Source organism: Mesoplodon bidens, assembly GCF_964165515.1.
Source record: "Mesoplodon bidens genome assembly, chromosome: 8".
In the NCBI taxonomy this organism is placed as follows: domain Eukaryota; kingdom Metazoa; phylum Chordata; class Mammalia; order Artiodactyla; family Ziphiidae; genus Mesoplodon; species Mesoplodon bidens.
In genome coordinates this window covers 33,279,907-33,304,693 of record NC_138165.1, presented here as the reverse complement: position 1 = coordinate 33,304,693, position 24,787 = coordinate 33,279,907, and the positions used below count along the sequence as shown (strand labels likewise).

The window sequence follows — 24,787 nt, the reverse complement described above, 5'->3', positions numbered from 1 at the left end:
GAAACTTCAAAGTCTGTCATATACTCTTGGTCCATTTTTTTTTTATTTTACATCATTTTCTCACAAAACTGAATTCAATAGATAGAGATCTCTATTTGAAGCAAATGGGAATTTTGCATTTCAGTGAGTTGTGTGAAACTGCACTGCAGGGGAAATGACCATTCTTTAGTAAGTTTATAGTGTAAGTCTAAAAGTTATACTTCAGGTATTGTTTACAATTTCTACTGACAGAAAAAAGGTTAATGAGTGCAATATAATACACTTGAGAATGTACAGCCCCATATATTTGAGGATTACACTGATTGAGAATTCCACTGTAATTAGGAACTCTAGCAGTCTTATAATGATGTAACTTGTTCCTTTAGCGTTTACAACGTAAGAATAAAGAGAGAGGCAATTTTTTGCTAAAGAGCTAGTATTATTTTGTAACTTTCTATTTTCACTTGAGAGTGTGGGAACTTTGACCATCTAGCTATCTTCCTGTATCTAGTCCACACCATACCTAAACAAACACTGTTTTTAAACCTTCCTAAGAATTAGATATAGTAATTTCCCTTAGGATCTCAATCCAGACTTCACTCTAAGGAAGTTTATGATTACATATTTTGAGGTAAATCTTTTATTTTAAAACATAAATACTTTACAATATCAAACCATGGAATGGGAGAATTCAAATGCACTTCAAAAGGTTATCAGTCCTATTTCCCCTGTCTCTAGGTTAACCCTGTCTCTTTTGTCTCTCTTTTAGTTTTTATGTTAGCCTGTTTTGAACCTGTATAAGATGCTGATTCTTGAACACTGCGTCTGAAGATCACGTTTCTATTTTATTTTCATGTCTTGAGAATTTTCTTGAAATCCATCCGTATTATGTCATTTTACATATACATTTTGACTATCACTGTAAGTAGTTTTAAGTTCAATGAGTTTTAAATATATATTATCAATCAGATACATAGGCACATAGTAGTTTAAAAAATATTTACTAAAGGAAGGAAAGAGGGAAGAAAGGAAGGAAAGAGGGCAGAAAGGAAGGAAGGAAGGAGGGAGGGAGGGAGGGAGAGAGGACAGGCCCAGGTGATGAAAATACAGAACGAATTAAGGCACAGAAGTTTGAACATTTGGTAATATAGTTAATAATACTAAGCACCATAGACTATGTTTCTTTAGTGGTGGTTATATATGGTCTAATTGAGGTTAATAAAAAGTTTGAAGTAGATTTGCTGTTATTACTACTACACAAAGTGTTTCATTTACACATTCACTATCATGGTAGCGTTTTTACTTCTAGAATCATAATAGTCATTCTACAATAATCTTGTTATAAACAGCAGAAAATCAATGAGTAAAACAGATTAAACAACAATGTTACCATTAATCTCAAAGAAATTATATATATATATTTTTAAAAAGAATAACATTTTTTTGTAAAATCAACTACTAGAAACAGCATTTAGACAATTCACATGAAAAGGATATGAATGTACCAAAATCTTAATAGCAATTTTCCTAACAGGGTTTAGCGGAGTTAAAATATACAAGGCAGAGGTGGCACTGAATCGGAAAATTGCCTTCCCTTTATTCAATACTATAAAAGTCTGAAAAAGAAAATATGAGAAAAAATCACTAGATTAGACATGTGGCTTATTTGAAGAGCTTATACACATAAAAAAACTTTTTACCTGATTTGTTTGAACTTGTTTAAGCCAGTTTGTATATCATAACTATAAACATGTTAGGTGTTTCTCCCTTAAATTAACATATAGCTACAAATAAAGGTATGATATACTATTATCTAATCTGTGTCTCAGGTATCAACTTCCTGATACAAAGTGCTGATCCTACACAAAATTTTTACCAAGATGTATGGTAACTCTATGGACTCTAAGTCTATCTAAGGCTTACCATCTGTCTCCAGCTTTGGTAACTTTTGAGATTATTCTGTACATACTGCTATTAAAATAATCTTTTATAAATATTTTAGTTGCATCAAGTCTTTTAACTCCAAAGTTTATGAAGGCTATTTTCCCTCTGGTAGTTGTCCTACTTTAAAATGTTCAAACAGGCTGAATAACCTGGCTTTGCTCATTCTATAGATCTGCTGGTAATACTGAGAAGGAACAGCTGCATTAAGAGTTAGGCTGAATTACATCATTTCAAAGGGCATTCCCTGAAACCTATAATCTTCAATTTACCATTTAAGCTGTACTACCCAGTGATTACCTAGTAGGTCTCTCTAGGATCATCTTTTATTTTTTTCCCACCAAAGCATCTCTGTTCCAGCCAATTCAATTCACTTGCCAGTTCCACTCACTGTCAACTTCTCCCTCTGATTCTGAAAATGAGTGTCAAAGAATCCTAGAGGAGGGAGGCACTTGAAAGGTCATGTAATGCAAACTTCCTCCTGTTTCAGGTCCGTAACAGACCTGACAATAAGGTCCCACCTACAAAGACCCACTATTATATCAGAGGTTCTTAGTCCTGTCCACATGTTAGAATTTCCTGGGGTGATTTTAAAATCGCCGATATATGGGATCCACGTGAGAACAATTGAATCAATTTCTGGAGGCTAGGCATAAACAATGGTAGTCAAAAAATTGCCTCACGTGACTCTAATATGCAGCCAAGGATTGAAAATTCCTACTCTCTGGGAATGTCCTCAGCTATCAAGATCATCTCCTCCACCATGTCTTTCCAGATAAATCACACTGCCTTCTGATCACTCCCTAATTGTTTCCCTTTTCCAGTAAGTCTTAATACATTAATATACGCACATTGGCATGTTGCTTGTAATTACAGTCAAGTAGCAATTTACATGTAGAGTTCATTCCACTAAGGACTAGCTTAGAAGTTGTTATAAATCATTGAGCATAAAGAGCCTGTTTGCTACTTTTTCTCCATTTTTTCCACAGTATTTAATAGCCTGGTTTGCAGATAAACACTTGTTTTAATTAAATGTGGGTTTATCTTTAAGATGCCATTTACCTTTAAGACATCTATTCTATATAACCAGTTACTTAATAATATGTTTTTATCCTTTAAGTAAGGGCTATATCCCATACATTCATGTTCACTGACAACATGCTCTGTTTGAATAGATATATTGTGAGTATAATATTTATATTGTAAGTATAAAGGGTAGAGAAAACAAGTTCTCTGCACATTGGCCTTTTGTATTCAAGACCATGGACCTCACCAACCATTTTCTGTGAACTGTACTCTATAAATTTGAACAATTCTATGACAAGGGCAAATAAACTGTTCTTTACTAGCACTGAGATTATCCACAAGGGACAGTGGACATTGGGAAGAGTGCCCTTGAAGCACAAATGCATTAAAGGATTTTTTGAATTCACAGGATTAAATCATGTAATATTATAGCCAAACAATCTAGATCCATTTAAACATTCAATGATAGCAGTAACATGTAAAGTTTACCATAGTTTAAGGTGCATTTACTCATGCTTTTTTGAAACAATATCCCTGAAAAAACCACTTGTAACATTGAGAGGATTTTATTTTGAAAAAATCTCCAAAAATAGAGTGGACAGGAATGAACTGTCCCTTAAAACATGGAATCCTCTTCTCTTCCCACAAGATTGGCCTTTGTAGTACTAATGGGATTAAAAATGACATGCCAAGGGCATCTTCGGTGAATTTACTGATTCTGGAAAAAGCAGACCTTAAGAACACAATACTAGTTTATTTCTGGAGAACAGCCCCTAACACAAAGAAAACTCTGAGTTCTGAGAAATTAAGAATAAAACGTTAATGTCCTGTATGGTGAAAAAAATTCAAGAAAGGCATTTGAAATTTGGGGCTCTTATGTTATTGAGAGATATATCTAAGCTGAAAATTATTTGACAGAATGACACGTAAATAGAAGAGAGATAAATAGTGTCAATTCCAAAATCAGTCCTCTAAGAAATAAGTATTGATGTGACTTAAAAAAATAGTACTACTTATTGCTACTAAGGTGATGAATGTTATATCCGGAAGTATGTTAAACTGGTTATTGTCTACTCTGGAATGCGGCTTGCTTCTTTTTTCCAGGTAAATGCACATTTTACAGGTTCACTAAAATTTTTACTACTTGAGGCAAGAATAAGTTCTCTGAGTAGAACCGCATACATCAGAGAATTCAAAATTATAAAACCAATTTAAAAAAAAATTTCTTATATTAATAAACACCATATGTAGTTTTGCTTAGTGGTTAAGAGCTCTGGCTCTGGAGCCTGACTGCCTGGGTTCGAATCCTAGTCCACCACTTATGGAATGTGACTTTGGGCAAGTTACTTAACCTCTCTGGGCTTCACCTTCCCATCTATAAAATGAGGTTAACATAGTACCTGCCTCAATGGTTCGTTGAATATTAAATAAGTTATACCAGTTAAAGCACTGAAACAGTACCTGACAAAGTATGAGCATAACAAATGTTAGCTATTATTATTACTGTCAATATTCTTAAGTTTTATCTGTTCAATTTGAATGCCATTAAAATACACTGTGATGTTGCTCATATGATTAAATTAGGTATGTAAACTGTATCATTACTTGATGGAAGCAAAGTTACATAATGCTTTACAATTTTAAAATGCCTTTCACCTGCATTATTTCATATAATTAACAAGCTCTATACTGTATTTTAAATTCCAGAACTTATCCATTAGCTTCCTACATTAGCTTCTTCTATCCTAAGAACCACAAACTACCTTTTTCTTCAATAGCACCTCAATCTTTATCTTTATGGACACTTCATAAAGGAAAGCTGTGCAGACAACAGTAAACAGTCTAGATGTCTCTCAAGATGGGTCATGGCCATTATGAATAAATCAGCGTTCAAGTCTTGCTGTCAGACAGGAAGGCAATAAAAACTGACTTTGTTAGCACACAGAGAACAATTCTGTTTCTGAGCAGCAGACTCACATTAACCAAGCTTTAAAGCCTGATATAAAATCAGAATGCCAATCTACTTATATACAACCAGATATATCACTGTCACATGGGCTGAAATAATTGCCATAGCACAACCAGCACATTCTTTTCTTTAAGCAGATCTATGGGAAGATATTCTTTGCTGAGGGTGGAGTCCAAATAAGCTGACTTAGTTAAATAATACATATGTTTGATGACATCTTGATTAGGTAGTACAGTGTAGCCCCTTTACAGTGGAGTGACGTTCTGGGAGGAATATGCTTTCAGGGCTACTACTAAGTAAAGATCTGTCTCCCTGGGAAAATGCTAATGTTTGTCTCTATTATTCTCCTTTTTCCCCCTTAATTTTACCAATTCCCTTTCTAAAGGACACTTCCTTTCTTTAAGTAGCAAATACTTTTAATCATGTCAGAGTATCAGTCATGCCCCTGTCTCTTGAAGGTATCTTTGCAAATATATAGTTTGAATCAGTAATTTTCAGAGGAGAATTTTCTTCTAGTTTCTTGGGGAATGCCTCACTAGCATCATCATGTGTAATAATACAGTAACTAAATTTCAAATTTTCCTTTATCAATTCTATAGTAAAGTGCTGGAATAAATTATTTTTAGAACTATATGAATGTATATTACCTGCCACCTTTCATGAAGCTAGTTTAAAAGGAAGAAGAAAGGACCTGTTTATTTAACTTTGTTCTGTAACTTTAAATAAAGCATTTTAAAGCTCGCTACTCGAAACGTGGCCCATGTACTAGCAGCATGAGTCTCACTCGAGGGCTTGTTAGAAACGCAGGATCCGTGACCCCACCCCAGATCGATGGAATCAGAATCTGTATTTTAACAAGATCCTCTGGTGATGTGTATGTACATGTAAGTTTGAGAAGCCCTCCTTTAGAGCAATAGGGCTAGTTCCATGTCTGAATGGTTAATTGTCAGTTCCTTTAACCATCATTGATCTTCTAAATTATATGCTGCTTAAAGAATGAAATTTCTTTTGCCATTCCTTTTAAAAGGGCTGGCTTTGGCTAATAAAAGTGCTCAATATCTCCTTTAATCTGTAAGCGAGTGACACATGGTGATATTAATTTATCTTTAGTTTCTACATGGGCCTGTTTTTATGCTTGTGAACGTGAAATATAAATTGTGGTTATAAGATGTCAAAATACCCAATTAGAAAGCATAGAATCTATCATCCATTTTTATGTTTCCTATAAAATACTGTACAGCTGGTTTAACATCAAAAACTAGCTAATTCTGACAGAATTATGTGATTATTATAGTATTAGGAAGGCACAGTCATAGCTGTTGATTTAAATCATATATAGATGGAAAAACTTGAGGTTTTTTGAGGGGTTTTTTTGCCTTCTGTTCTTGACATTTTTTTCTTGGAGTGATTTTTTAACAATATGTAAGTGTTATAGAATCTAGCCTGTGACAAATTAAGGTTAAGAGAAGCTCCCAATCATATTCCAGGTTAGTGGACCAAAAACATGTATCCTTGGGTGAACATGCTTCTCAATGTATATCTTCCTATAGGAGGATGCTAAGTAAAAGATTATTTATTGCCCTCTAGAACACAAATCTATTGTGAAGAAACCTCAAGCCAAATAAGAACTAAAAAATAGGTATATGTACCCCATAAGTCTTCTTTCACATAGTTACTATTCTGTAGTCTACTGTGTGCTTAAATATGTTGGCAATAACAGATATTTTGCTTTGTTGATGTCAGTTTTAATTTTGACAGTATCAATTACTATGAAATTGTACAAATTGTTCATCTCTTTATATCTCTTCACTGTGGCCAGATCTTGACTTCATTTCTTATAAATGTTTTTGCTTATTATATTGTGCTTAAAAATAAGTGGAAATAAAAAGTATAAAACCTTTAACAGTAGAAAAATTATGGTGTGGTGTATATATGAGCCCCAGCAAAGTATATTAAAGTTGAGTTAAATTAAAGACTTATTGGAAGGATAAAATCAACACTCACTTTCTTATTGATATAGTATGGGTCCAGGTCCTCCAGTGGCTCTGACACCATCCCTGGAGGGATGTCTCCGTAAATAAATGGAAGGTTCTTTCCAGCTTCCAAGTCACTGTTTGGCTTTGGTTTGTTCTCGTCATCATTGTTTTGTTCTCTCTTGGGTTTCTTGGCTTTCTCTTCTGCAGCACGTTTTTCGATAGCAGCAAGAGATTCTCTAGTAAAAAGGCGGAAGCTTTCAGGTCCTGGGGGTACCAGAAGTGCCTGTGCCATCTTTTCATCCTGCACATTTAATTACGTTTAGCTTCTTGCATAAGAATAGCCTACAATTTAAAAAAATGTATGAGAGATAGGAAACCAAATGAACGAGAGGGATTAAGAAAATCAACCAAGATGTCATTTAATGTTTCTTCTAGTAATTTTTTTAAGTATAAACTTTAAGTAGTGCTTTTCATGCTGCACTACACATTTTAACTTAGAAGCATCATTCAATCTAATTTTCAATATGCCAACTTTATATGTCCTTCAAAAGTCTGTTCTGATACCTTTGCACCAAAGTATAGTTATGTTTGGTAAAGAGAAATGCCAAGAATGCTTGTCAATAAGATTACTCAAGGACCCATTATTTCTCTCCCTCCTCCTTTTATCACACCTTACTAACTTTCCAAAGAAAGAAATCCTGGTGACAATGCAGTGGTGTATCTCTGACTCATAAAATCTCAGGATAGGAAAAGAAGTTTTGGCTAACCTAGCCACTGTTCTGATTATCGGCATCATTGACCACTGGTTCTCCAGACAAGGTCTGACTGTCAGCAGGGACAGAGAAGTGAAAACTGTTTCTGTTTAGCTTTTCACCTTGGATCCTTCTGAAGTATCTTCTGAAGCAATGCAGAATATATTTACTTCCTTTCCCAGTCTGCTGCTCTTTAAGTATTCCAAGACAATTTTCATCTTCTTCCTGAATCTTCCATTTGGTGTAGTACAGTAAAAGCATGGACTATGGAGCTAGACGACTTCTGTTCTAAACCCTGGCTCTGCCACTGATGAGCTGCATGACTTTAAAAATGCAGCCTCTCGGTGCTTCAGTCTTCATCTATAAAATGCGGATAACATGAAAACTGACCTCCCCGGTTATTGTAAGGAATAAATGAATTAATTTACATTAAATGTTCAGACTATTTTCTGGAATTAGCAAGCACTGTACTAGTGTCAACTATCATAATCTAATTATCTTCAGTTCCTCCAGCCATTTCCTCTGTTGTGGTTTCAAGCATCCTCACAATTCAAGCCACTCTTCTTTAAATAAGGTTTTAACTTGCTGGAACTACAGCTGACTGTGGAGGTTCAGGAATGGGCTGGGAATTGCAGAGTACAGGGGGCACATTCATTCATGCCTACCACCTGGCTGGGAGAGGAATGGAGATAAGGCAGACATGTGGAGTGGACATGTTCAATTTCCCAGGGAAGGGAAAAAATTCTATCTGCTGGAAATGTGACAGAGCTGTCAAAAATACAGGAAATCAGCTACATAAATTTTGAAACATAAGTTAACAGTTATATTATTTTGCACTGTGCCAAGAATCTCATTATAAAATCAAGATTCAAAATAGAAAAAATAGCAAAAATACAATGAGTACACCAGTCATCTTGTAGAATGATCTACAACCTTGGCATCAAAATAATCATCCAATTCATCTGTGACATTTTCCCTATCTGCAACCACCCACCGGTCTCTGCCCTTATTCTAGTCTCCATGGTAGTTTATCCCTAAATGGCCTTCTAATTCTTAGCAGTTGATTGCATGGATATACTGACCTTCCAGAGAAGCAGAAACTCTAGATCTTATAGTAACATAAGAAAAATGATATAGGTTATTGTATGTTTTTTGAGTGTATATCTGAGTTACTGGTTCCCTGGTCTGTTCCAGTAACAACATATTTTAATACCTGTGTCTTTTCATAGAATTCATACTCATAATATGGCATTATTATTATATTTCCTGCTATTATGAAGGTATATTCTAGATAAGTTATAAATTATCAGACTTGTCAAAAAATTGTGCCATTTTTGGTACTAGTTCTGAAAATGAACTTCTGATTTGTGGTGGGACAAGGCTTTTTTTTATGCTCCATCAACTGGTATATAAATCAGAAGGTTTGGGAACAGTTATTCTGTTTTACTTAAAAATCAATCAACCATCTATTTTGTGCCTTCTAAATTCATGGTAGACAGCACAAAGTAGAATTAATGGTTTCAGCCATTTTATGTCATTTCAGTGGTGACATAGTCACTCCAAACTCTAGGCTGCTGTGGAATAATCACAGCTTTTATACTTTTCGGTGTGGAAAGAGTTTGCGCTTAACTGCAAACCTTAAATACCCAGGGATGTGTAATCCACCTGTGTCTCATCACCTGTCATGAATTAAATGGATAAGTTTCTTCCCCAGTGCTAAATGAAAATGACACAGCATGAGAAAAATATCTTAAAAAATTTCTGTGGAACGTGGTTGCTTTCTTAAGGGAGAAGAAAGGTTACTTTCGTATTTGAGCATTTACTTGCACTGATTTTGGTTTCTTTACTGACAATGGAATGAAAACCATGCAGCAGTTGGTATCAGAGATCTAGATTAGTATTGAGTCTGTTACTGTTTGTCATTTAACCTTCCTCAACCTCAGTGTCATCGAAGTACCTTATCATGTATGAGGCAACACTTTGCCATAAAGAAATAAGTATACATTTTTAATTGGAGTCTCCTGGTTCCTAAGTTTTAAAATGAAATTAGTTTAGACATGTAGGGCTACCCTGGTGGTGCAGTGGTTGAGAGTCCGCCTGCCGATGCAGGGTACATGGGTTCGTGCCCCGGTCCGGGAAGATCCCACATGCTGTGGAGCGGCTAGGCCCGTGAGCCATGACCGCTGAGCCTGCATGTCCGGAGCCTGTGCTCCGCAACGGGAGAGGCCACAACAGTGAGAGAGGCCCGCATACTGCAAAAAAAACCCCACAACACCCCCCCCCAAAAAAAAACATGTAGAAATCTTTCAGTAATCTTTACAGATGACTTTGATTTCTGTGGGATGACATGGAACAAGGAACCATCACAAATCATGAAAATTTATTTAAAAATAAATAATCCTTTACCTTCTTGTTCACTTATCAAGGGCTAGAATAAAAAATTTGAGTCTTGGTCAAAAGGAAGTAAAGAAGTCTCTTTGAAATTCCCATGCTGCTGTCTCTAAATCATGAGAGGACAGGCCAGTTCTAGACTCTCAGATTTTTGTCTGCAAGGGGAACTAGGGTTTGTTCAATATTTGGATATGCTGAGACATTAAAGATTATAGTGAACAGAGTTTCTTGGGGCTTCATCTACAGCCTTGCTGTTTAGAAACCTCTCATAGTTCTTTGGCAGTTCTATTTTAACTTTTTTCTCTTCTTTCTTGTTCTTTGTGAGCTTATTATATAGAGCTCTTACATAATTTTATATTCCTATTAGGGCCAGACTTTACAAAATTAATTCCTACTGATGCCTTGGTGTAGAATATATATTATTAATGAATATATGTGCATTATAATTTATTAAAACACATCAAATTTAACATACCAAATTTTCTCCAGAACTGTCCTTGCAAGGACAAAAAAGGTAAAAGACTGAGGAGATGATCTCTTTGATTAAAAACTAAAGTGTTTTTGTGTGTTAATGTGTGTGAGTAAAACAAATACATCCTTCTGTTAACCAAGAAAGACTGTGGTTCAAAATATCCTATTGTAGGGGTGGACGACAGAATGTCAAGCCTGGAAGGAACCTTAGGATCATTTATTTAGGAAATAGTAATTGAGGGACTACTATGTATCAACACTGTGCTTGGACTAGGTACCCATAGTCCCTGCCCTTAAGGAACTGACAGTCCATTGAGAGAGATGGATTTCTATACTAATAATTATAATACAATTATATATAACTGCTTATTGTCTGAGGTCCATAAAAGGGAGCAATTTATTCTGCCCAGAGAGGTATGGTTCAGGCAAGTTTTTGTGAAGAAGTGATATTGGGGTAAGTTTTGTAGACTGGTTGGGATTTGACCAACTATTTGTGGTGGTGGTAGTTGGGGGAGGGTTGGTAGGAAGACATATCAGTAGAGATCTGCTTGGTAAGCAGGGAGGCAGCATGTATATGGACCCAGAAGTAACAGAGAGCATGGATTGTTTGGGAGGGAACTATAAGCAGTTCATTATGGGTAGAGACCAACCTGCCCAAAATGGAGTGGAAAGAGAAAGGAATGGAAATTTAGGCAGGATATAGATCACCAAAGGCCTCATTCAGCACACTAAGGTAAGCTGTGGGTGGGGAGTGGCATGATCATGTGGAAGGTTGGAAAGATGGTGGCGGTATGAAAGGCAGGCAGATAGGGAGTGATCCGAGAGCAATGGTTTTCACACATTTTGATTTCAGGATCCCTTAATAATCCTAAAATTATAGAAGACCTCAAAGAGCTTTTGTTTAAGGGGAGGCTTATCTATCCATATTTACTGTATTAAGAATTAAAATAGAAAATTTAAAAACATGCTTTAATTAACTTAACAAGCCCTTGTATGTTTACATATAAAACAGATTTTTAATGGAAATAACTTATTATCCCAAAGGAAAAGAATTGAGTAGAAGAATGAACTTGTTTTACATTTGGGCAAATCTCTTTCCTGTCTGGCTTAATGAAATACACCTAGATTCTCACATCCTCTGCAGGGTTCCATCTGTTGAGATTTGTTGTTTTGATTGAAGTACAAGAAGAAAATCCTCCCGGGACTTCCCTGGTGGCACAGTGGTTAAGAATCCGCCTGCCAAACCTGGGCTTCCAGTGGTTTGGTTTTTGTTATTTTGTAATTTTGTTCTTGTTTTTCTTCTACTGTTCAGCTCTGTTTCAGATAATTGCAGTTGATACATTTCTATGTTCTTTAAATCTTAGATTGAGAACTATTTAAATATTTCTTGCTAGAAAATGGGAATTCAAAATCAAGAACAATCTTGAAATTAAGAATTTGATATTTTAAACCATTACCTTTATGTTGTATTCAGCTAAATGCAGTTATTTTTTTTAAATTTTTATTCTTTTTTAAAAATAGATTTTTTTTAATTTATTTATTTATTGGCTGCATTGGGTCTTCCGTTGCTGTGCATGGGCTTTCTCTAGTTGCAGCGAGGGGGGACTACTCTTCGTTATGGTGTGAGGGCTTCTCATTGCGGTGGCTTCTCTTGTTGTGGAGCACAGACTCTAGGCGCACAGGCTTCGGTAGTTGTGGCACACGGGCTTCCATAGTTGTGGCTTGAGGGCTTCCATAGTTGTGGCTTGAGGGCTCTTGAGGGTGTATTTCATTGAGCGCAGGCTCAGTAGTTGTGGTGCACAGGTTTAGTTGCTCCACAGCATGTAGGATCTTCCCGGACCACAGCTCGGACCCATGTCCTCTGCATTGGCAGGCGGATCCTTAACCATTGCACCACCAGGGAAGCCCAATGCAGTTATTCTTAAGAGCTCATATATACAAAGCAAAAAATTGCAGAGTATAAAATTAAGTTCATGGCATTTTAGAAATTACCTGGAGTATCGACTCCCACTGCTTGTTTCTATGAGAAATAAAACTTCTCAAGAAACACACACACACACACACACACACACACACACACACAAAGAATCCACCTGCCAATGCAGGGGACACAAGTTTGATCCCTAGGCCAGATAGATCCCACATGCTGTGGAGCAACTAAGCCCATGTGCCACAACTACTGAGCCTGTGCTCTAGAGCCTGTGAGCCACAACTACTGAGCCCGTGCACCGCAACTACAGAAGCCCTCACACTCTAGGTCCTGTGCTCTGCAACAAGGGAACCACCACAATGAGAGAAGCCCGTGCACTGCATCAAAAAGTAGCCCCCGCTTGCTGCAACTAGAGAAAGCCTGTGGGCAGCAACGAAGACCCAACACAGCCAAAAATAAATAAAATTTTAAAATAAAATAAAAATTTTTTTAAAGAAAGAAGAAAATCCTCTCACATATATGTAACTGGAAAATAGGGAATATTTTAATTTCTTTATCAGACAATTGGGAATATTATTCTTTGATAAACACCAAAACTCTACAAATGGTACTTTCTTAAATTAGTTTCAGTGTGGAATCAGAAACCATATCAGTGAACTTTTGATTGATCTTGCCCTTTGGATGGATTTTGTACCATCATGCATGGATCATTTGGAAAATATCAGCACATTATTATGCAGATTTTCCAAATTTTGACAAATTTTATTATATAACATTCAAAAATCACATTTGTTAATATCACCATTGATCTCTTGAGAAAAGTCATAATGTATTGGAAGACTGTCAAGCTCCCAGTGTCAGATAAAAGGTTTCCAAAATTCCAATTTCCACTTGAAAGCACCAATTTTAACATTGGCAACAAATGCTGTCATTTGCTTTCCCGGAAATGACAAGATTTTCCTTTGTTCATTTTTGAGAAAATATCTGCCAAATACCCAAGTCTGAATAACCATAGTTTGTCAGTTCTTTCTTTCAAGTGAAAATGGGGTTCTATGAAAAAAAAAGCGGCGTATTCAGCTCCTGACACAATCACACAAGTGCTTTTCCTTGAGACAACCATGGTGCTCAGTATGCAGAAGAAATGCTTTATGTATTCTTTCCCTATCATCATACCGAATATTAAAAATACATGTTCTTTAGGGTCAAGATTTAATAATGTTAATAATATTTACTGCTTCATCAAAGATGTTCTTATGTGAACTGGCATTTTTTTTTCTTACTGAAAGTGTTTGGTGGTGAAGAAAACAAGGACTCCTCCTTCAATATGACGCCAGTGCCTTGATTCCTACTCAGGCCTTAGCAGTTTTACCCCATGACTTTAGCACTGTCAATGCAAATGTCAGAACAGCGAAGAAAAGGCAAATGACACCTTGGTATTGTTAAGAAAATAGTTTCTACCTCAGAGCCCCTCTGAAAGGGACTCAGGAACACTGCATTGTCTGCAAACCACCCTTTGAGAACAGCTTCCCTAAAAGGAAGCAGATGGACACCAGTGGTCTAAAGCAGAGGGCAAGAGAATTTGACTATAGCTTTATTATTTAAGGGCACGGACTTGGCAATTAAGACCGCATTCAAGTCCTGGCTCTGCTACATTCTAGCAGTGTGACCTTGGATAATTTTTTTTATCCTTCATAATCTTCTGGTTCCCAATCTACATAGTGAAGATAATGATAGCAATGATAGCACATACTTCATAGAGTTAATGTTACCTTTAAATGAGAAAATGCATCTAAAGGTGAGCAGGTGCCTGGAAAATAGTAGGCAGTCAATAAGTTAGAGAGAAAACAAACCATGGCCCGAGGACTGTACTCAAGGCACAATTAGGAAGAGAAGACCAATAAGATTTTGTGATGATTTGATAGAGTGAAGAAGAGTTATGGGATTAAGTTCATTTCCAGATTTCTGGTTTAAGCCACAGATATAACCCAACCGAGACATGGAGAAGGTTTATAGGGCACAATAATAAATCCTGCTTGAGTTTTATTTAGTTTCAGATGCCTGTGAGACAACTGGATGTGTAATTAAAATATGGGTCTGAGACTCAAGAAAGCTGCCTGGGCTGGGAAAATGTTGACTAAGCAGTCACCAGTTGAAACTGAAGAATATGCAGTACGTTATTTAGGAAAAAATTGGAAGATGAAGAGCAGGACTCCTGTGACTACCAATTTTAAGGAGAGGGAACACAGAGGATATTAGACAATGAAATTAGAAGAGTTATATGGATACCAAAAGAGGAATTTCCAAGATGCTAATTAAAAGGCATGCATTGGATATGACAATTAGTCGAACTTCTTGCCTTTAAAATAAATGGGGAACAGGCGCAGAGAAGCAAAGTAATCTTCACTGAAGTGTCTATTGACAAACACAAATTGTTGCTCTGAGGCAAAACATTTTCCACACAGTCTGTTCTTGATGGATTTTTCCTACTGTTGTTGACATTTTTTATCTTGAATCTTACTATTGTGTGATTTGATATTAAAGATCTAAGCTGTATATAAATAACTACAGAAAAATTGATTCGTATACCTCAGTTCAGTTTTCCAGGCTCACATATCTGTATGCTATGATAATCATACTAACATAAGCTGCTGAAACTATATGAAACCAACAAATAAAATGAATACAAAACTAATAATTGTTAATGAATCAGAATCTAAGAAAAGTGGCACAGTAAATATTTGGGATATGCTGTGGCATTATTGTGGCAAAAACAAAGTATTTTTTCCATTAGTCATTTAGCCCGTGAATTCTCGTCTTGCCTGATTTTCCAGAACAGAAGACAGTTTGTTGAATTGTATTGGTCTATAGCCTGTTAGTATCAATAGTTTCTCTCTCTGTAGGGATTTTTATAATTATGTTACAGACAAAATCAATTAGTTCTGGTCTGTTCCCATGGAAAGAAAATTATGTCAGAGGCTGTAAGTTTGCAATCTTCAAGGATAGAAAGTTGCTCTGTGTCATGCAACTTGAGAGATCAGGGGGAAAAAAAAACATCTAAATGTATTTTCATGTTCTTGATGACAAGGGAGGGAGTTGTCAGGGAAAGACTGGGTCCATTACTAAGGAAAGGATGCTGTCTGTGTTTTCTTGGTATCAACAAGAGACTATTATAGGAAGGGTATAATCTAGAAGACAAAGTAGACCAATTAACTACTGTCCTACTAAAGAAAGTTATTAATTTTTTCCAAAGGAATTTTCGTTTAGGGGTAATGATTGTCTAGTATTTGCTATATATCCTCAGGTAGCATGTGTGACCAAGAGCATATTTTATCAAAGGCATACACACAGCATTCAGCACGTTATAATAATAAACACTGGACACTCGCCAAGGCAGAATAAAATATTATTTTCCATGTTTTTAAAGAGTTTTGAAATAATACTTTGTTGGTGTGCCTACCTAACCAGGTGGCTTTGAGGATTAAATAATACTAATAGAAAAACCTCTGTTGAATGATTACTATGTCTCAGATACTCTGTCATTTAATTTATGCACACTAACTCATTTAATTGTCATTTTAATCTTATGAGATTAGTACTATTATTATTATTCCCATTTTACAGATCAAAAAACCTAGGTGCAGGTAGGTTAGATAACTTGTCCAAGTTACAAAAGTGATAAGGAGTCAGGATTTGAACCCAGGTAGTTTAGGAAAAGCTGGGCCCCAAGCCTGCAAAATGAGAAGAATTTTAGTTCATGTTTTCAGAAATGGAATTAGGATGAGTCAGCTATCTTATTAGGAGGTTATGACGTATAGAGCCCCATGTTAGGAACGGGGTGGTGCAGCCTAAGAAATATAGCAATATAGTCCTCACCTTTGTTTTAAAGTAGAATACAAAACAAGCAGGAATGAATTAATAAAACCACCATCTAATAGATACCTGCTTACACGTATGTTAAGCATTTTGGAATTATTTAAAGGTAAATTAAATGCTTAGGCTAGCTTCTTCTTCTGTGTAATGTACCTCTTGTTCTTAGTGTGATGTCAAGGAATTCAGTATTACTATTGGTTTGGACAAACCTACTGAGAAAGTAACTGTAGCATGGATATAACTATGCCATGGCCAAATACAAATGAAATCTAGACTTTCTCTACCATTGTTCCTTTCCTGTTAGCTTAACACATGACTGTCCATACACAAATATAATTATTGATTTACTAACTGTTTAATAAAAAAACTATTTTTGCCTTTCTCTACCTGGACTTAATGTCATGCCTCTGAAAAAAATAGCTGAGTGTGAAAGCACAAGTCATCTCTGTCTTCAGAACAATTTTTGTCTTGGAAATAATAATTATCTTCTAGGAGATGAAGTTCCCTGTGACTTTATCAGACAGCTATAAGCTCAGAGAGACAACTGCTAACTAATAACAACAGTTAAGCCAACGTTGTAATAGATATATCAGCATCATTGGTTTCATCAGCTCCTGAGTTTTTCTACTGTATGCTTGCAAACTGAAGCAGATTTTGTGTTCATCTCCCCAGTGACCATTCCACTTTGACACCTCCTCCAAGCCCCTTGCCAATCATTGGTTAAGGATTAGGCATTTGGTCCAATTCTGGCTAACAAAAGATGAGGGGAAGTCTGCCAAGTGGGTGTTTGTAAAAGATTTCTTCACTCAAAAGAAAGAGACCGAGGAGGAGACAGAATTCTCTGTCCCCTGGACCTTAGCATCAGGGTATGATACATGGCACTGCTGCAGGCACTTACAACTGGAATGGATGCCATTGTGAGGGCGAAGCTGACAGACTTCAGGTGGCAGATCACAGAGAGAGATCTACCCCTGGGCTCTTGATGGGTCACTCAGCTCTCGGACCCAAACAACCTCTGCACCACTTGTTATGTTCGATAAACATCCTTCTTGACTTAGATAATTTTAGAGAGCTGTTTTAGTTAATTGCAGCTGATACACCAAATAAATAAACACTCCTCAGTAGGTTCAAAAACTTGGCCAGTCCAGAAGCCAGCTTATAATCAACTTCTGACCACATGTTTTGTTGTCCTTTATCCTATACAGAGACGTGAACTATGAAACCGATTACCACATAAATATAATAAAATCCAAGTAAATACAATCCTAGGTAATACACAGGATGAATGTCTCTTTTGAAAGAAAAATAAATAAAAAACAGGGTTAGTTTCTCTTTCTTACATCAATAGCCTTTATCATCATTCCACTCCGGGAGGTCATCCCTGCCATGTCTCTAAGTGTTTTTCTCTTTGGAGGAACAAACTAGCAAAGAGGAAGGAAAGCACTCTTCTACCTTATTTTTTATTTTATTTTATTTTTTTGCGGTACACAGGCCTCTCACTGTTGTGGCCTCTCCCGTTGCGGAGCACAGGCTCCGGACCCGCAGGCTCAGTGGCCATGGCTCACGGGCCCAGCCGCTCCGCGGCATGTGGATCTTCCCAGACCGGGGCACGAACCCGTGTCCCCTGCATCGGCAGGCGGACTCTCAACCACTGTGCCACCAGGGAAGCCCGTCTTCTACCTTCTTTTTGTCCTGAAACTGCTACCACTGTTAGCTAATAAATATTTTAGTTTACCTTCCACAAACACAGATTTATACCCATTAGCAGTTTAGGTACCTTAGATAGTCACAGCACCTTTTTCTGGAAAAGCTCCAGGCCACTTCTGGGAATTATCTCATTTGTTCTTACACTAGTCTTACAAGAGATTCTGCATTTTTATTCCAGTAAGCCACTCTACCGCAAATCCTTGACAGGTATCTCATCCCTGATGAATTCTGATGTGGCTTGACATCAGTTTTCTTGCTCCATGATCTGTGTAGAAAGAGAACACAGGTGAAGTGAGCCCAGCATCTTTGGCATTTGGATTGATGTGAGTGCTCTGGTTCTAGGTCTGGGTTTTTGTATTTTGTTTACTTACAGTCCTAGATCAAGGAAGCAGGATTGACACAAAACAGGTTGTTTGACCCGTGTGAGAAGCATGCCCTTGTGTGCTCAAGGAAGGATGGAGCTTGGAGCCACTGTCAGGATCCTAGGGTGGGCATGGGGCTCACTATCCGTTGTTGGCAGCCCTCATTCAATCACCCCTTCTGAAGCCAGGCTGGAGCTCTAGAGCATCTTCCTGTTCTTCACCTCCTACTTCCTTCCTTCCTCTCCCCTCTTTACTTCCCCTTTGTTTCTTTTCTTTGAATACCAGAAAGGTCGAAGAGGTAGACCAGTGGAGCATGTGGTCCACATGGATGTTGAGGGTTATTATTCCAGTTCCTTTTCAGCTGCTTTTCCTCTCCACCTAAAGCCCATTTGATTGGCTGACTAAGATAAGACCAGTAAATTTTATTCAGTGGCTTCTAAGAATAAATTTTAGATAAGCAGGGGTGAAAAAACCAGCATGTTAAACCTAGGCATAATATCTGATGTCATATTCCTTCCAGCTATAACCATTAGCAATGGCTAAGCCCAGTTAAACCAGGATTTTTAAAAGGACAATATATGTAATTTTTAAATCAGCGATCGATATTTTAAAAAATATTTCAGTTCACTTATACAAAGCATACAAGTCAAACTGGTCTGAATCCTCACTAACAAATCTCCTTTTACAATTTACTATGACAAAAAAACATTAAATGTCACCTTTTAATTTAATACACAGTCTTTTACCATCTTTGTTTTCAGATGAGAACTCATTCTTAAGCTACCAATCTTTAATCTGTCATCAAAGTGATCTTTCTAAAACATACATTTTACCCTTATTAAAATCTGTCAGTGGTTCTCAGTGACTTATCATCACTTTAGCAAAGTGTGCTGGTGCCTTTATGATCTGGCCTCTGCCTCTCCTCTCTTACCTTTCACTTGGTAACAACACAGACCTGGCTCTACCACTTGCTAGCGGTTTGACATTGAACGTGTTACCTAACCAATCCAAGTTTTAGTTTCCCATCTGTTAATGGAGATTATAATACACAGTGAAATAGGGTTGTTGTTAGAATTAAATGATCTCACACACACACATGTGCACACACACACATGCATGTAAGGTCACTTGTACAATAGCTGGTATAAAGTAGGTTTTCCATAAAAGCTGGAGGTTTTAGTAGTAATAGAAGTAGCAATAATAGTAATAATAGTATTATAGCTATTATTACATTAATAATACCCATCAGACAGATCCATGCATCAGAGCTTGAACCATTAAATTGTTAAATAAATTTATAGTCCTTAAATAAATGTTAGTTCCCTCTACTTTACAGCCACAACTTAATAAATGCTACTTCTCTCCTTCACAGCACATAAATAACTGGGTTTTAAATACCTTGATCTCCAGCCTGACATATAATGAGCATGACGTTAAATAACCAAAATATCAATTTAGATATTCCAAAGTATTTGCAGTCTTTTCTCTGAGGACAAGGAGGGGGGTGAGGTAGGGAGGGCTGAATATCAAAGAGGAACTAAGAAATTAAGGAGGAACAGAAGAGTGGAGTTTGAGAAAGCATGCCAGCTTGAGTTCTCTTTCTTTAACCTGCCCTTATGAAAATCACTGATTCACGGATCAGAGAAAATATATCTCGTGGCCTGGGCTCCAAATACGAGAGAATTTTTCAGTCTCAAGTACACATGGGAAATAGTGATTTCTGCATATGGCCTCATGCTCCAATTTAGGCCTCATACTGTAAGTTGTATTATGTCCTAATAAGATCTCTATCTCACTCATCTTTCAAAGTAGACCATGGCTTATAGATTAATCGTAAGATAAAATTGGACTACATGAGTTAAGAGGAGAATGAGGACTCTTTAAATCAGTTCTGAACTTCAGTGAGCATAAGGATCATTTGGACTAGTTAAAGTCGCAGATTTCTGGGTTCAACCTCTGGAGATTCTGAAAAAGTTGGTCTAGGGCAAGGCCCAGGGAACTACATTTTAATCTAGCTCCTTAAATGAATTTGGTGGAGATGGCACATGGATTACAAGTTAAGAAGTTTGCCCTGAAGGAAAAGAGTAGAGATTACTATGAATATGATGAGATGGTCACTTTATACAATCAAGGCTGGCATTAGCGCTGTTGTTCCCAGTAGGTAAGAAAAAGTGGAAGCACACTGGGTCACATGTATTTGATTTTATTTTAGGAAACAAAACCAAAAACAATTCTTAAAAGCTATGTATAAAAAGACAAACTTTCTCTGAGAACTAAACTGAGGGAAGTTTTGTTATCATAAGGGACACTAGGTAACATGCTTAGCAGATGTCTTAAATTTAATTTCACAGAAGACCCATACAAGGTTTAATCAAATAAGACTTCTACTGATGGCTAAAATTAATTAAGCTCAGTGAATTCCATTTAGATGGTGATGAGATAAGATGATTCAGAAACTATACTTTCAGGTTATGTAATACAAGTATTGGACCTGGAGATCCCCCCAAAATGGATGGCCTACCTTTGAAATTACCTTAATAGAATTTTAGCAGTTTGGAAATTAAGGGGAAGTTCTTTATACCACAAATGAGGAAGTGCTTGTTCAAAGAGTGTAATAGAAGCTTTACTCTGAAAAGGGTAGGTGTCACCAGCTGAGGAACTTTGGACAAAGTTGCTTTAATTTTATTTTTGTTAACTCATTTCTATTTTTACTATTAATAATTTTAATACTAACGCCAACAAATGTATTTTGTAGAGATAAGTTTATTTATATTTCCTTCTGTGTTAGTTTATCCTAACAATTGATTTATCATTTAATATCTTTAAAGTCCAGTGTTTATTAAATTTTGTCTTACTCCAGCTCCATTGTTTTTAACCATTATTTTGCCTCTTTAGTTTCTCCTTTAGCTATTTTTGGCCACTTATGCCATTTTCTTTCCTTTCAATCCATTTTATCTTCCTTTATGCTGATGTGATATACCTGCTTCAGAATTTTCCAGATCAAAACCATTTCTAGCAGACATTAGGCTGTAAAATTCTGGGACTCAGCTCTTTGTGCAAGGGCTGAAGCAAATCCAAAGCCGCTCACTGAGTAGCTCACAGATTTTGCCAGCAGGTCCCTGGCAGCGTTTCCCCATGGGGAAAGGGCAGCCTTCCATCTGGAGGGCAGCCTTCCATCTGGATGGGATCGCTGGTTGGCTCTTCAATGTCTGTAATAGCCCTATCCTACCAGCTGCTCATTTGGTTTTAAGTCTTGAGACTCTTATCAAGGAAATAACTTCACATGGTCATATTACCAAGATATTGTGAAGTGAAAAACTGGAAATTTGTCTAGGAAGCAAAACCATGCATCTACTTCTCTGTGTACTCCAGAGATTCTCCTGGAGCAAATTTGACCATTAGGAGACTAAATGGGGGTCTAGGTTAGGTTAACTTAATACCTGGGATTTCTTTCTTTGAGTTGTATTAAATTCATTTCTGCCTTACTCTAAAAATGTTGAGCCCAGGAGGCTCAGAGCTAAATGTACATTCTAAAACAGTAACTTCATTAATGCACAATCTTTAACAGGTTTATCATCTACACTTTCTCCATTTTCCTTGTCTTCAACTGCCTAGTGCATGTGGATTTTGAAAAAATAATATACCACTTTACTTCACTTTTTTATAAAGAGATGGAATAAAATAAATAAAAGTTAAATTTCTCTAAATACATGATTTAAAAGATTTATTTGTTCTTAATCATGAGTCTATGCTTCTTATAAACAAATCATTTTTCTCAAGGACTATACTTAATTTTACAATGAAAATAAATGTTAAACACTGAGCTTGGAAGCTCAGTATCCCAAAATTGAAAAGGATCTTTCAGGCCATCTAGTTTTCACCATTAGAGTTTATAGCAGTGGTCCTCAAAATTTAGCATCAGAATCACCTGTAGGGCTTTTATTAAAACACAGCTTGCCAGGCCCCACCCCAGAGCTGCTGATTCTGTAGATATGGGTGAAGCCCCAAACTCTGCGTTTCTAGTAAGTACACAGAGGATGCCGATGATGCTGGCCCAGGAATCACATTTTGACAATGACTGGCTTGTAGACTCCAGAAGTGCTTTTTTGTTTGTTTGTTTTGAAGTTAGAAACATATGTACCAGTCATACTGCTCTCATTTTTATGATTTCTCAACGATGACAGTCATAGCTTCTTCAGTGTCATTTGTTCATTTGTTTAATGTCCTGTGGTGTAATTCTTCTGAACCTGGAACCTTGAAATGATTTATGGCAGTGTTTCACAGAAGACTGCAATAGTTTCCTAACCATCTCCCTGCTTCCAGCCTGATTCCTACATAGCCTATTTTCACCCAGCAGTCAGAGTGATTTGGGAAAAACAGAAAGCAAATCAAGTTATTCCTCTGTGCAGGAGCCTATAGGAGCCACCCAGAGAAAAGGCCAAACTCCTTACAATTGCCTCTCAGACCTTATGATATGGCGTTCCAGTTACCTGCACTCATCTTGTGCTCTCCTCCTTTCTCACTCCTCCCTAGCCAAATTGGCTTCTGGCTGTCCTCTGAACCTACCAAACACACATATACTGTTCCCCCTCCCATGAGTGTTCTTTCCTCTAGATGGCCTAACTTCCTCATTTCTTCAAGTCTTGGTCAAAAGTTTACCTTTTCAAAGAGACCTACTGTGCTTCCCCTCCAGCTGCTTATCCCACTTTATTATTTCCAAAGCACTTATCACTTTATTATGTACTATGTAATTTACTTACTTATAATGTTTATTGTTCATTTTCTATTTCTCCTGGGTAGAACATAAGACTTACAGGGGCTGTAATATTTGCCTTTTTTGGTCCATTTTGTTCACCAATGAATCCCAAGTGCTTAGAACAGTGCATAGCACATACTGGGTGCTCAACAGACATTTTCTGAATAAATGAATTATTTAATTTTAGTTTCTCAAAAAGATTTAAACTTTTTACTTAGACTTACTATTTAGAAGTTCAGCCTACAAGTACTATTTAGAAAGTCTTATATTCTATTTAAGGCAGCATATTTTATAACAGCAAAGTCTGGGAAAAAACTGAAATATCTACTAATAGGGGATTGGTTAGGTAAATAAAGTTAACTCAGTTTTGTATCATACAGCGATGAAGATGATAACACATAAAAGAACAACAAAAGCTAAATTCTCTATAGGCACAATATTTCTGAATTATGTTGTCCTATTTAACCTAGACCAAAATACATACATTCAGGTCCTGTTTACCTCAAAGATAATTGACTAAGTAAGCTAAGTTTACCAGACTCTTTAAAACAAAGCAAATTGAGGATTGAATGTTTTACTCAAAGAATTTCCCATTTCAAAATATCTCAGAGAAGTAATAGTGGTGATAATAGAGGACACTGACTAAGCACTTGCTCTGTGCCAGGCGTTGATTAGCTCATTTTATCTTCACAATAACCCTATGAGATAATGGTGATTATTGTCCTCATTTTGTAGGTAAGGATATAATAGGGTTCAGAGAGGATAAGTAACATGTCCAAGGTCACATGGCTAGTAAATCATGCCACCAAATCCAGTGTCCTTTTTTCTTTAGAAAAAGTAATAATCAGAGACTCTCTCTAAAAAATATTTTACTAATCTGCTTCTCCAGCTTCATCTTTTTTTTTTTTTTTTTTGCGGTACGCGGGCCTCTCACTGTTGTGGCCTCTCCCTGTTGCAGAGCACAGGCTCCGGACGCGCAGGCTCAATGGCCATGGCTCACGGGCCCAGCCGCTCCGCGGCATGTGGGATCTTCCCAGACCGGGGCATGAACCCGTGTCCCCTGCATCGGCAGGCGGACTCTCAACCACTGCGCCACCAGGGAAGCCCTCCAGCTTCATCTTACATGTATGCTCCTCCATAGTCAAACTGATCTAGTTGCCATTCCCTGAAAGCCCCCAGTCTCTGGCCTCTGGCTTCCAAAAACATTCCCTCTGCCTGAAATATCATTCACCTCCAAAGAAGACATACAGATGGCCAACAAACATATGAAAAGATGCTCAACATCACCAGTTATTAGAGAAATGCAAATCAAAACTACAATGAGGTATCACCTCACACCAGTTAGAATGGCCATCATCAAAAAATCTACAAACAATAAATGCTGGAGAGGGTGTGGAGAAAAGGGAACCCTCTTGCACTGTTGGTGGGAATGTAAATTGGTACAGCCACTATGGAGAACAGTATGGAGGTTCCTTAAACAACTAAAAATAGAACTACCATATGACCCAGCAATCCCACTACCGGGCACATACCCTGAGAAAACCATAATTCAAAAAGACACATGCACTCCAATGTTCATTGCAGCACTGTTTATGGGTTGGCCAAAACATTCATTTGGGTTTTTAAGTAAGATGGTAAGGAAAAACCCGAACGAACT

General features: G+C 37.0%; 1 protein-coding gene across 1 annotated transcript in view; it reads right to left on the bottom strand.

Annotated features, from left to right (window-relative positions):
* Positions 1-24,787, bottom strand: part of LOC308621477 (sodium channel protein type 3 subunit alpha-like) — a 111,367-nt gene that overhangs the window by 73,786 nt on the left and 12,794 nt on the right. The window contains 4 exon segments of the mRNA XM_081242072.1: positions 1,464-1,474; positions 1,476-1,595; positions 6,920-7,233; positions 18,083-18,277. Of these exon segments, the coding sequence (XP_081098198.1) occupies positions 1,464-1,474; positions 1,476-1,595; positions 6,920-7,183 (395 nt within the window). The 5' untranslated portion in view covers positions 7,184-7,233; positions 18,083-18,277.